At 42.1% G+C, this 13515-nt stretch overlaps 1 protein-coding gene across 1 annotated transcript in view; it reads left to right on the top strand.

Moving 5' to 3' along the window:
* Positions 1-8832, top strand: part of LOC145399092 (uncharacterized) — a 222660-nt gene extending 213828 nt beyond the window's left edge. Inside the window, exon 7 of the mRNA XM_080271842.1 lies at positions 8637-8832. Coding sequence (XP_080127968.1) covers positions 8637-8832 — 196 coding nt within the window. The remainder of the gene's footprint in view (positions 1-8636) is intronic.
* The last annotated feature ends 4683 nt before the right edge of the window (positions 8833-13515 follow it).

Here is a 13515-nt window from a genome sequence, read left to right as displayed (position 1 = left end):
ACGTAATAGTGTACTTTTTTTTGGAGAGTATTGGATATGAAAGTAAGGAAATGGTATTTAAGGAAATAGAAGTGAAGGAAACTAGGGGGGATGTTTGTGAAAGATCAGAAGTTGAGGAAGTGGTACGGACAGAGAGTAGGAGAGAAGAGGGTATTAAAAACGTCAAAAATAATTTGAAGGTGATATATACTAATGTTGATGGTTTCATATCGACAAGGATCGAAATTAATGATTTCTTGAGAGAACATGAACCTGATGTCATGTGCTTTGTAGAGACCAAATTAAAAGAAGATACTGATGTTCATTTGGGAGATGGTAAATACAAACTGTGGAGAAAAGACAGAAAAGAAAAAAAGGGAGGAGGAGTGATGATAGCAGTGAGGAACAACATAAATGTAGATACTGTGGAAATGGGAGAAGGCAGGGCTGAAGTGATATATATGAAATTAGAAACTGGAGAGAATGTTAAGAGAGATATGGCGGTAGTGTATGTTCCCCCAAAGACGAGAGCATGGAAGGATGACGAATACCATGAGATGTTGTCAGATATGGCTAGCTACTTGCAAAAAATAATTGAGAAAAGCAATAATATAATTTTGGTGGGTGACTTTAATTGTAAAGAGGTGAACTGGGAGGAATGGTACTCGGGAGGCGGCGAGGATTCGTGGGGCACTATGTTATTAAATATAATAATGAATAATGTGATGACGCAATGGGTCAAAGAAGAGACACGGTTTCGAGGTGAGGACACACCAGCAAGGTTAGATTTACTGTTCACCAAAGAACCCGATGTAATAGAATCATTGGAATATCTCTGTCCTTTGGGAAAAAGTGATCACGTGGTCATTGAGTTCCAGATGTTAATAGGAAACGTCGAGCCAAGAGACGAGCTTCATAGACAGGGAAGATACAACTTTGGGAAAGCAAATTTTACAGGATTGAGAAACTTTTTTGAAAATGCGGATTGGAGAAAATTCAGAGAGACAAGAGAGATACAGAGGAAGTGGGATATCTTTCTAGACCTCTATAATTTGGGAGTGGAAAAATTTGTACCAAGAGTAAGAGGGAAAGAAAACAGGAAAAAGGAGTGGTTTAATAGAAGGTGTATAATAGCAAAAAAAAAGAGAGAGATAAGGCGTGGAACAATTGGAGAAAGAGAGGTAACGACAGAACAAAGGAAGAATATAAAAGAACAAGAAATGAATACACAAGAATACGTAGAGAAGAAGAAAGGAATTTTGAAAAAGGTATAATAGACAAATGCAAGGATGAACCCAAACTGTTTTATAGATTTGTTAATGGCAAACTGAAACAAAAGGAAGGAATCACCAAGCTGAAAGTAGAAGGAGAGGTCTTTAAGGATGCGGCAATGCAAGCAGAAATAATGAACAAACGTTTCCAGTCAGTTTTCACTAAAGAAAAGGAGCTTGTGGAAGGGGAGGGAGTGATTAGAAATGTTCCGGTGATGAAAGATATAAAAGTGGAGGTACAGGAAGTGTATAAATTACTGGACTCTCAAGATGTAAGGAAAGCCCCAGGACCTGATGGAATTTCTAATTGGGTACTGAAGGAATGCAGAGAACAACTGGCGGATAAAATTCACAGCTTAATTGTATGCTCACTGGAAGAGGGGAAAGTGCCAAAAGAATGGAAGAGGGCAAATGTGGTACCAATTTACAAGGGAGGAAACAGGGAAGAACCCCTGAATTATAGACCAGTGTCTCTAACCAGCATGGTCGCAAAATAGTGTGAGAGAATCCTGAAAGACAGATGGATAAAATATTTGGAAGAGATGAATATTTTGGCTGAATGTCAGTTTGGATTCAGAAGTGGAAGGTCATGTGTTTCAAACTTGTTGAGCTTTTACTCAAGAGCGATTGATGTGGTACAGGAGAGAGATGATTGGGTGGATTGTGTGTACTTAGACTTAGAGAAGGCCTTTGACAAGGTACCTTATAAGAGACTAATGTGGAAACTAGAATATATAGGAGGACTAAAGGGGAAACTTCTGGAATGGATGAGAGACTTTTTGAGAGACAGACAAATGAGGACAGTAATAAAGGAAAAGATGTCTGGATGGAGGGAAGTAACAAGTGGAGTCCCTCAGGGCTCAGTGTTGGCGCCAGTAATGTTCCTGATTTACGTAAATGATATGGTAGATGGAGTGAACAGTTATGCAAGTCTGTTTGCTGATGATGTAAAGATCTTGAGGAAGATAGAGGTTGAGGAGGATTGTAAAATACTGCAGGAGGATTTGGATAGGATACACAATTGGAGCCGGACGTGGGAAATGAAATTTAATGTAAAGAAATGTAAAATATTGGAAATGGGTAAAAGTACCAGGAGACCATCACTGAATTATTTTTTGGGTAATGAATTAATCACAAAAAGGAGAGAAGAGAAAGATTTGGGAGTGCTGGTCCAAGATAGTTTGTCACCAGAAAAGCACATTAACAAGATAGTTGGAGAGATTTATAAGCTCTTGACTAACATAAGAGTAGGATTTCATTATATGGATGAGGAAATGATGAAAAAATTGATAGTGGCCATGATCCGCCCCAGGTTAGAATATGCAGCGGTAGTGTGGTCCCCACACAAAAAGAAAGATATAAACAAGATTGAGAGAATACAAAGAACAGCAACCAAGATGGTCCCCAGTCTGACAGACCTGTCATACAGAGAGAGGCTGGAAAAACTGGATTTGCCTTCGTTAGAGGAAAGGAGAAAGAGGGGAGACATGATTGCGGTGTTCAGGACCATGGTGGGAGTAGATAAAATTAACAAAGAAGATCTGTTTGTATGGGATAAGAGAGCAACAAGAGGACATGGAATGAAATTGAAAAAGTCAAGCTGCTTGAAGGATATCAAGAAATATAGCTTTCCTTACAGAAGTATAGACTTATGGAATAGCCTGGACAAAGAGATCGTCCAGTCTAAAAACTTAAACGAGTTTAAAGTTAAATTCGACTTACTGGGAAGCAGTGACGGAAACCCACGAGCATAGTACATTCCGTGTATATCACAATTAGGTATATTAGGTAAATACTTAAATATTTGGAACGACTTAGACAAAGAGGTGATGCATGAGAAAAACATTCATGTGTGTAAAGGTAGACTTGATAAATGTGGATATGGAGACAGGACAACACGAGCATTGCTCAATTCCTGTATACTACAAATAGGTAAATACACACACACACACACACACACACACACACACACACACACACGCACACGCACACGCACACAGCTTGCATTGTCACACAATTCTGGCACTACTGTGCGACTAGAAGTCTGGGTATTACAACTACTACAAATAATGCTATTATTACTTCTGCTATTACTACAACTACCACTACTACAACCATCTACTAATTCTACAACTACCATACCACTACTACAAATAGTACTACTACTACTACTACTACTTTGTACTACAATTACCACTGCTGCAACTACTACGATTACTACCACACCTACTACACATCACCACTACTACCACTACAACTACTACTACAAAAAAAAAAAAAAAAAATATATATATATTGTGGACAAAGCAGTCATTCACGTACTGTCCATAATCGGAAATACCACTGTGACTTTTTTTCCTGTGATTTGTACTTTTTCATCATAACAAATATGTATAAACACAAATATTTGCAATATAAAATGAGGCAACAACTTTATCATGAAACAAACTTCCTGCTTCCATAATTCACATAAATATAAACAGAGCAGTAAAATCATTTTTTCTAATTACACAAAAAACAACATACTGGATATACTGAACTAACACTAACTTATGCATAATACCCAGACTTCTGCCACTCGGTCTTTGAGTGAAAATGGAAGAAACAGTCAATGCACAGTGCCACCTCACATTCAGCACACCATCACCTTGTCATATGGTGCTGCTGTGGTCGGCATGATGAATTGGTGCAAACATAGCAATGCTGGAAGGCTGCTTTGCCTGCAGGTGTTGGAGGCAGTGCTTCCATGTAATGCCTACTGAGGTAGTCAGTGCACTGCAGCCGGTCAGGCAGTTGCTGCACACTGTGCCTCTGTTTCACAGTAGGCATTACTTGGCCATATCTCTCCAGAAGGCTGTAAATTGCAACCTTCTCGAACTATCTGAGGGATGTGCTTGTCTGTGTAACATCCTTGTACAGAATGAAGGCATTCAGTACACAGATGTCCAGTACATGTAAGAATGTCTTCGTATACCACTTACAGCACTGCCTCAGATAGTTGATGGTGCCAATCTGCATATCAGATTTATCGACGAGTTGCTTGTCCCCGTTTATAGTCAATAACGGCATCCGTCTTGAAGACTTGTTGCCTCGTTCTCCTATCGACCTTGCCTGTGTCAATCAGCTTACCTTCATGGACCATGGAGAGGACATTACCTTTCTCTTATCATGCCGGTGAATAGCAAGGAGTTGACCCGATTTCAAGGTCCCTCACTCCCCCTTCACGGTGCCCTTGGGAAAAGGTGGCCAGTGCATCCCCTTTGCACGGACAGTGTCACGCAATCCAATTTGTGTTCTTGCAGGTACTTTGCAAGACTTGATGTAGTGTAATAATTATCGGTGAACTGGATATGGTTGCCACTGAAGTACCTGTCCATCAGCTTCTTGACACCTGAGCCAGAGAAGCCATGGAGATTGTCCTTTGATAACACCGCATCACTCGCTGTATCAAAGACTCAGTTTTTACACCTATCAACCCGTCAAAATCTTCCACAAGAGTACCCACTAATGTTTAATAATATCCAGCTCAATCCTGCATCATCCTTGAACATGCTTGGGATTTCATTCACATGGGACTTAACTTGGAAAGATCACATTGCATCTCTTGTAAAATCTGCTTCCAAGAGATTAGGTGTGCTAATCCAGATCTGTGCCTTCTTTACCCCTGCATAGTTGTTGACTTTATACATGGGTTTTATTCACCCCTGTTTGGAGTACAACTCTCATGTTTGGGGAGGCTCCCCACATACAGCTCTTCTCAGTAAGGTGGGGTCAAAGGCTATTCATCTCGTCAACTCTCCTCCTCTTACTGGCTCCCTTGAACTTACGTCTCTTCGCTGCACTGTTGCCTCTTTATCTCTTTTCTGTCAATGCTTCAATGGTCACTGCTCCTCTGAACTGCTTGCTTGCATCTCTCCACCTCTACGACGGGCGCGTAGCACCTGTCTAGCAAAACCTCTCATCCCTTTTCTGTCCAGCTCTCTAATGCAAGAGTTAAATATTACTCCCAGTCCTTCATTTATGCAACAGGTCACCTCTGGAACTGTCTCCCTGTGTCTGTATTTCCTACTTCCTATGATCTCCAGTCTTTCAAATGCAGTGTGTCCAGGGAACTCGAAAGGAATGGATCTTGAATTTGGCTCTCTTTGGTATTGTTGTTTTTTTTTTTCTTGGAAGGAACATTTTGTGGGCTCAGTCTTTGGTTCCTTCTTCCTCTTATTAAAAAAAAAATACACAATTAAATTTAACACGTACCGAGTCTTGCAACCACTCAAAACAAAATGCTTTATTCCAAAACGATGTCTCTTTGAGGGAATGTACTGAATGAAAGCAAGATGTCCCCTGAACAAGACAAACAACTCGTCGATAACAACATTCTGGAATGGCCTGAAATACAATTGGAATTTCTCCTTCATCATTTCCAGAATCAAGCAATTCTTCCACAGCCTATCGTTCGGATGTGGGCCCATATTCGTGGAAAAATGCAGGTACCTGAGGATGTCAAGGTAGTGGTTCCGTTCCATATTCTTACTGAACAAGGGGGTAGCTGCGATATCATCCACAAATCAATAATCATGAATATTGTGCTTTATTTATATGAGGCATCAACATAGTCAATGCTAGCCAAACATACAGTACATCTTGCTAACATTTGTCACTGTCCATTCTCTCATTTTCGCACTGTCTCTTATGTGCGAAATTTCACCCCAATTGCAGCAGAATTCCCTGAATGCATTCACTTCTTTCACAATTAAATCCATCACTGCTGTTGTGAAAAAAGCAAGAATTCCACAGCAAAGAAGACTGATTACAAGGGAATTCTGGCTGCACACCTGCGTTTGTTCCATCAAACATAGGTACCTCGGGCTGTAACCCCCTCCCTCCCAGGCAAAAGTTTCAAATTTACCGACCCGTGGTTCCTGCCTTGTCTGCAGTGCACGTGGCCTGCCCTGTGCCCTGCCACAGCCCCTGGCATGGCGGCGTGGTGGCGAGTTTGCCGACTCACCACTAGATGAGGCAGGTGATGGTGATGATGCTGGTGACAGTGATCGTGGTTGTGATGGCAATGGTGATAGCCGGGCACATGCCTGCCGACGTGTACCTGCACCAACATAGCCCACCTTACTTGGCTGTGGTGATGAGGCACATGGTGGGGTAGCCGGCATGCTGAGGTATGTGGTGAGGCAGGCTGGCGTGGCAAGCCACGTGGTGAGGCATATGGTGAGGCAGGCCAGCGTGGTGAGGCACGTAGTGAGGCAGGCCGGCGTGGCGAGGCATATAGTGAGGCAGGCCAGCGTGGCGAGGCACACATTGAGGCAGGCCGGTGTGGCGAGGCACATGGTGAGGGAGGCCGGTGTAGCAAGGCACGTAGTTAGGTAGGCCGGTGTGGCGAGGCACGTGGTAATGCTGGTACAGATGCAGGCCATACGGGGGAGGCTAGTGTTGATGCAGGATGGGTGAAAATTTCCAAGGTAGGCCTCTGGTGTGGGGCTCAGCCTGCAACATTTCCTCCTCCCACCATCCTCCACCTCCTCCCTTTCTTCACTCCTTACCTCCCCCTCCATCTTCACTGTGTGAATATCCCCCGCAGCAGCATCGGAAAAGGCTGATGATCGTGCAGAGGGAAGATATCGCTGCACAGTGGAGAACTCACGATCAAGCTCCTCCTCTGATGCATACATTTCCACACAGCATGGCGAGGTCACTTTCATCAGAGGAGGAGTCACTTTCCCTACTCACTGTTGGCAATAATGGCAGATCCAACTCCTTTCTTATCACACTATCACTAAGGCCTTTCCTTCTAGGGCCTTTAGACTTCATTGGTGTTGAAGTCAGTGGCTGCGGGCGCTCACCCGAGGGTACAGACACAGGAAAAACTTTTTGCATAGGTCTATTCTTGACAAACGTACACATGCAACTGGAACGTGACTGGGATGCGTGCCGGAGGGTTGCCAGTGGCTGTGTGTGGTGGAAATAACCAGCTGAATATTCAAATAAGGGTGCGAATTACTAGATTATGTATACATGTCACCCAGATGGTCCCGGGAGGGCATGTATACATGACGCCCGGATGGGATGGGCCGAGAAGACAAATGCCCGTATGATTACCACACACTTCTTTTTCCCGTTTTCCCTTGTACAGGGGAATAATCATACCTGACTTCCAGTCCTCTGGGACTTTACCTTCCTCCCAGGCCAATCTGCATATCTTCCACATCCATTCTACTACTATCTCCCCCAAGCTTCAGCATATCACCACACGCTCCATCAATTCCTTGGGCTTTCCTCTTTTTGACTTGCTTAATTGCTTCCACAACTTCCATCCAACTGATTTCTTCTCCCTTCTCACATCCCTCCTTCTGGACAGTTATTCATTGTAAATGAGACAGGCCTGTGGTTGAATGGTATGTACTCATATAAAGGGAATGCATTTTTAGTAATAAAAAAATCACATCAACATAACGTATGGGTGCTTGTGTAAGAATTGTATGATGATTACAGTATTTATTGGTGACCATCAGAAAACTGGTTTCAGCAGGATTTGCATATCAGTGGCATCATATGAATGTAACCCTGTTGATAATGAGGGAGAACTGTACTGTAATGCATATTACATTATGTAATCTTGTTTAAGACTACTACTAATCTCCCAGAAGTGTCAGAACTTAGATGGCGGTTAGGTAGAAAGGGTTGCAGAAAGTTTTATAAGAGTGGCCAGTCACAGATGGTTAAATCAGTTGAATATTTCTCATTAGTTTATGTATTCAAATTTCACAGTTTTGCAGTTATGGTGCAAAGGGTTTTGAATTAGCTAGTTGCATATATTGATAGCCTGCTGTACTCCAGACTGTGTCACACAGATTTTTATCCATGCAATTGTTGTATTGTTCAACTAAAGTAGTTACTGTAACAAGACTAATATACTAATCTTATCATACTGGAAACCTAGGATAACCAGACTCCATTGGAAGTGAAGAACTTACCATCATTCAAATAAAAATTGGAAAATGAGAATTACTCTATTTGAAGATGATGATAACTGACCATATATAAGAACTTTCTTATAGTTTTATACAGCATGTTTGGCACAGCTTGATGGACATTATATTATATTATATTAAATTTAGTGCTTTAACTGACTGATTTCAAAACATTTTCATGTTTGCTTCAAGTCTATGACCTGAAACCAACTTAGCAGAGTAAGACCTGAATCTAGGTTTTTACATGACCAAGTTGAGCTTGTTACGGTCAGCTCAAATAAGCCTCATTTTGGGCATGGGATCATCTTAATCCTGACTTCCAGGTCTGGCTTAGGCTTCATTTTAGCATTCAGGCATTAGGTTTTGGGAGATATTTAACACTTGCTTAAAATTCTTCCCAATCCAGCATTGTCCTGAAGCCATGCCCAGCCCTGCGCACCTTGGTGATTCGTAATGTGAGAAATATGGTAGAAGACGTGAATGATGGAGCATCAGCTGAAGAATTCTTGGATGGAGAAGAAGTACCAACAGTAAAAAAAACCTACATTGAAGTTGTTTCAACCATCCTGGAGGCTGCCACTGACTTGAAGGTGATTCTTTAACATTTCATTTCTCTGCTATGTAAACCCTCTTCATAACATGCATCCCTTTACCAGCTTCAGCTTTAATGAACTCTGAGCCAATCAAACAATCTCTTCATGTACTATTTCCAGGACATTGCCTTAGCTTCTCTTAATTTGTTTCACTTGGTTGAGATTAACTGACAACAGCAGGGGCACAAAATCCTGTGGACTTTCTTCTAGTAACCAGCTGTGATCATACATCCCCAGGCATTGAATAGTATTATAGTGCATGTTAATTGCCAGCCCCCTCAACCCCCTTTTTTAAAGGGCAATTGTTCTTAAAGTAGTGTCTTGATACCCCCAGGGGATATCAAAATGCAGCAAACCATCATTTTACAATGAGCTGGTATATGATGAACCACTTATACAATGAGTAAAAAATTAGTACACTTTTTTACATGTATGACTGCGTATTCATTATACAGTCATTATATTCCTGTACGAAACCTTAGTGGTTGATGTACGATTGCTATTTCTGCCTATATGATTGCCAGTATGGAAGCTTAGTCATTTGTTTGTTCCAAGCTGGCCTTTGAACTCAGTCATTATCGGGTGCATTAGTGTCAGTGTTGGAACGGTGGTGTAGTGTTTGGAATTCAGGCAGCATATGAAGTGCAGTGAAGTCAGATAAATTACCAATTTAAGTCATTGAAAAATAATCTATCTATCTATCTATTGCCAGACGCCTTAATCCTGTAAAAGGTGGCCACAAACAAATCGCCTCCATGTCGCCGTGTCCCCCGCCATTTCACTGCCCTGCTCCCAGCTCACACCTCCCTCTCTCATATAAGACTCCACTCCATCCCTCCATCTCATCCTTGGCCTCCTCCTCCCTCTCCCTCCCTCCATCTCACTCACATTCTCGTCAGTCTCTCACTCTCCTTCTTCTCCATGTGGCCAAACCACCTCATTATGTTTCTCCCAATGCTTCCTATCACATCCACATCCACACCACAGTGCTCCATCACATCCTCATTTGTCAGTCTATCTCTTCATGTGACTCCACAGGCTCCTCTCAAATAACTCATTTCCACTGCTCTCATTCTTGAATTGTGTCCCTCCAACAAGGTCCAGCTTCTCTTCCAAATGTTAGAGTTGGTATCACAATATTGTCATGTAGCAACTTTATCACATGCATGCTCACTTCCCTGTTTCTTACCACTGCATTCAAGGAACCAGCAACCTTTCTTCCATGGTGTACCCTTTCAAGCATTTCACCCTCCAAACTTTCATCCTTACTCATCACACTACCCAAGTACTTAAACGCACTCACATTTTCCATTGCCTCCGCATCCAGTCTCACTGTACATTCACAGACTTCACTTCTGTCAAAGACCATAACTTTACTCTCCCCTCCATTCATCTTGAAAAGTAATATATAGACTTATTTTTGGTTGGAAGCAGCAAGCGAAGTGCAAGGAAGCAAAATAAATACCAGTTCAGGCTGGGAAGTGAAATAACTACAAGTCCAACTGAGTTGAAAACTTGTTTTAAGACTTTATTGGCTGGGTGACTCTTGGCCAAAAATGTATCCCAGTAAACCCATACTACAATTGACTTCATCCATTATCCAATCCTATGTTGCCCCATGAAGAGCATAAAAACCCGGGGCTAGGCAAGTTAGTCCTGACATTTAAGATGAGAGTGACCGGCCTATAATTGACTAAGCCATGGTAAATTGTTATGCAATGGATTTCATCAAACACATCTTTATCGTAAAACAAGGGCATGCTGGTTTTTGGGTGCATCCAGAAAGGCATCCTGAAAAAAATGGAACAGTTTCATATGGTGTGGACCCTTGCTATATGGACTAATGGACTGGTTAACGGTTGTGTTCAGGTTACATAAAGTAATAAAATAGTCACTCGTAATCATCTGAATATCATTATTTTTCTCTACAATTTAATATTTATGAAAAACAAGTCAGTCAAAGTTGGAGATTATTGTACCTTGCATGAAACATGCACCATCACTGTGACGTCACAAACCCTGCCAGTGCCATAGATGACCGCTACTTACAACAATATCCAGGAATCAGCTGTGATATTCAGCAGTTATTATTGTACTAGGTATGTAAGACTTAGTGTGATAGCTCTCTTAACCCCTATCTGCCAGCTGACGTGTATGCATAACAGGATTCAGGGTGCGTAGGGCCGCCAGTTGATGATATACCGTACTCACCTTCCTGCCACTGTTTGAGCGTGGGACCATTTTCTGTGATACCTACGGGGTAGGTAGGACCCCCAGGTACCCCGCAGTTGTGCAGTTCAGTTTGTGCTCGGTTGTGGTAGTGAGGAGCCATGTCATCATCCTTGACATCGTCCTATTCCGTCCCACTGCATGAAGGGCCGATTGCCTCATCAATCCCCGTGAAAATTCAGCCCTTAGTGCCACATAAAGGGCTTAGTGATTGTGCCATAGGAATTGCCCTTGACGATACTGTCTCCTCTCATACACTTAGCTAGAATATGTCCTCTGAGGAGAAAAAAAGCTACGACGTGGAGAGCGAGCTTTCTCACCCTCCAACCCCTACTCGCCCTCCAACATCAGAGAGGGCTTTCTGACTTCTCTAGGAGGAAGGGACAGTCTACGAGAGTGATGATTTCGGCGTTGAGGAGGCGCAAGATGACCCAGGACGTCGGGAAAGTGACGTGGACCTGGCGGTCATCTGCGGGAAAAAAACGCCGCAGAGCCATTTTCCCCACACTCTCACCACCTGCTTGCCGATTTATCTTCCTCCAGCACTCTTGTACACCTCAGCCTACCACTTCAAGGGCAGAATCTCCACAACCAGGCCCTTCGGGAGTGGTATGAGTACTGAGCAGGTGTGTGGGGAAGTGTAAACAGTGTACAGCAGTGCAGAAGTTTGTGTATTTTCATAATTGAGTGAAATGTGTGATATTATAAGTGAATTATAGAAAGTGCTAAGATATAAGTCTTTTATAAGTTCAACAAGTGCATATAAGTGATTTATAGTAAGTGCAATACAGGAATTGATACTGTTTATTGGATATTGGTTAGAAAATAATTGGATATACCTTGAGTTAGCCTACCAGTTACCTGAAAGAAAATCACTCGTGAGCGGGCCACAGTGAACAATACCTGCTTTGCTATACCTAAATTATTTCACTCTGTACTCAGGGGGATTGTGCCAAATATGAACATCAGTGTATCTGTGATGTGAAGTACAAATAATGTTAGTTGTGTAAAACATTTATATGATTTTCACTATAACCCTGATTAGTACAAAGCAGTCTGATTTACAGTACAAATAATTATCTCATACTCTATGGTCATGCATGAAAGAGCAACAGCACTTACCTGTCAAAGTGCAATTACCCTTAATCGTGATGTAAAGTGCAGTTCTAAGTGTCTTAGTAAAGGAGAAGTATGATTATTTATGGAAGAAGTGAGTACAGAAAAACGACGAGATATTTCCTTTCCCACACACCTACAAGGCATAGTAGCATGGTGGTGTGGGCGGTAAATCCTTGGGTGAGCCACATGAACCGGGTGATGACTCATTTTCACGGCGGTGAGTAAGGAGGAGTAGAAAAAACGAGTGGAATATTCCGCATTCCAAGGACACACGGACAGCGTTATAATCACCACTCCAGTCAATGCTGCCAACGCTAACCGGCCGGGCCAAGGCCATTGCCAGTGGCGCACGCTCAGAATCGCGCTCCAAAACATGAAAAACCACTCGTCTTCAACTCATCCTTACTCATTGACGGGACCACCTAGAGACCTCGGGATACCTTCATTGGAAAGGGGAAGAGTTGTTGAGTCTTATGAACTTTCATTGAATTCTCTAGCTATTATAGTTTGTCAGATATAAGGGTTTGAAGTAAGGGTATTTTTTCCAAAATCACGGAAATCGCCCGTAGGGAGGAGTGTGCAGCTGCTGTGAACCCCCTGGCGGCTAAGGGTTAAAGATGAAGTATGCTGTGTTTGTGCATTAGTGAAGAGTTTTGTTAGTTTCAGAGACTCACAGTGATGGCAAACCATGGGACAACCAGGGGGTACCTGTAGGACAACTTGGTAGCACCAGTATTAGATTTTATAGTCTTAATTAAGTGATTTATGAACTTAATCAGTATAAGTATTGCTAGGTCCCGACCCCAGAGGCATATTGCCCTGAAATTGGGCAGTAATACATAGAGAAGATGTCACAAAGACCGAAATATTTCAATGTTTTTTCCTCCTACATAGGCCTGACTGCGGACAGCGGGTCTTCTGAGGAGTAGTTCAGAATCTGATTTCTTGGTCTTATGTACTGGTGATGTTTGAACACCATTTCAATAACAGCCAGTCAGATCTGAAGAATAAAATTTTCACATCCCTACCAGTGACTTAAGCCAAAGTTAGGGTTGGATTTGCTTGACAGGTGACTGTTAGGTTAAGTTAAGCAGTATATGTTAGGCTGTCATTTTGCTTGATAAGTGACTGTTAGGTTAAGTTAAGCTGTATATGTTAGGCCATTATAATTTTTATTATAGGTTCATACACATCTAATCATCTGCAATCTGGTCAGAAATTTGTGTTTAATTTGACTTAATAAAAATTCAGAATTCAGAGCAAAAATTTGCTAAAGTTACCCAAAGTGTAGTACATTAGTAGTAATAGTCAACCCCTAGGCAGTCTGGGCTAACAGCCCTGAGT

Source organism: Coenobita brevimanus, chromosome 47, assembly GCF_032717465.1.
Source record: "Coenobita brevimanus isolate Jiangsu-jjx chromosome 47, ASM3271746v2, whole genome shotgun sequence".
NCBI lineage: Eukaryota > Metazoa > Arthropoda > Malacostraca > Decapoda > Coenobitidae > Coenobita > Coenobita brevimanus.
This window is presented reverse-complemented; position numbering and strand designations above follow the sequence as displayed.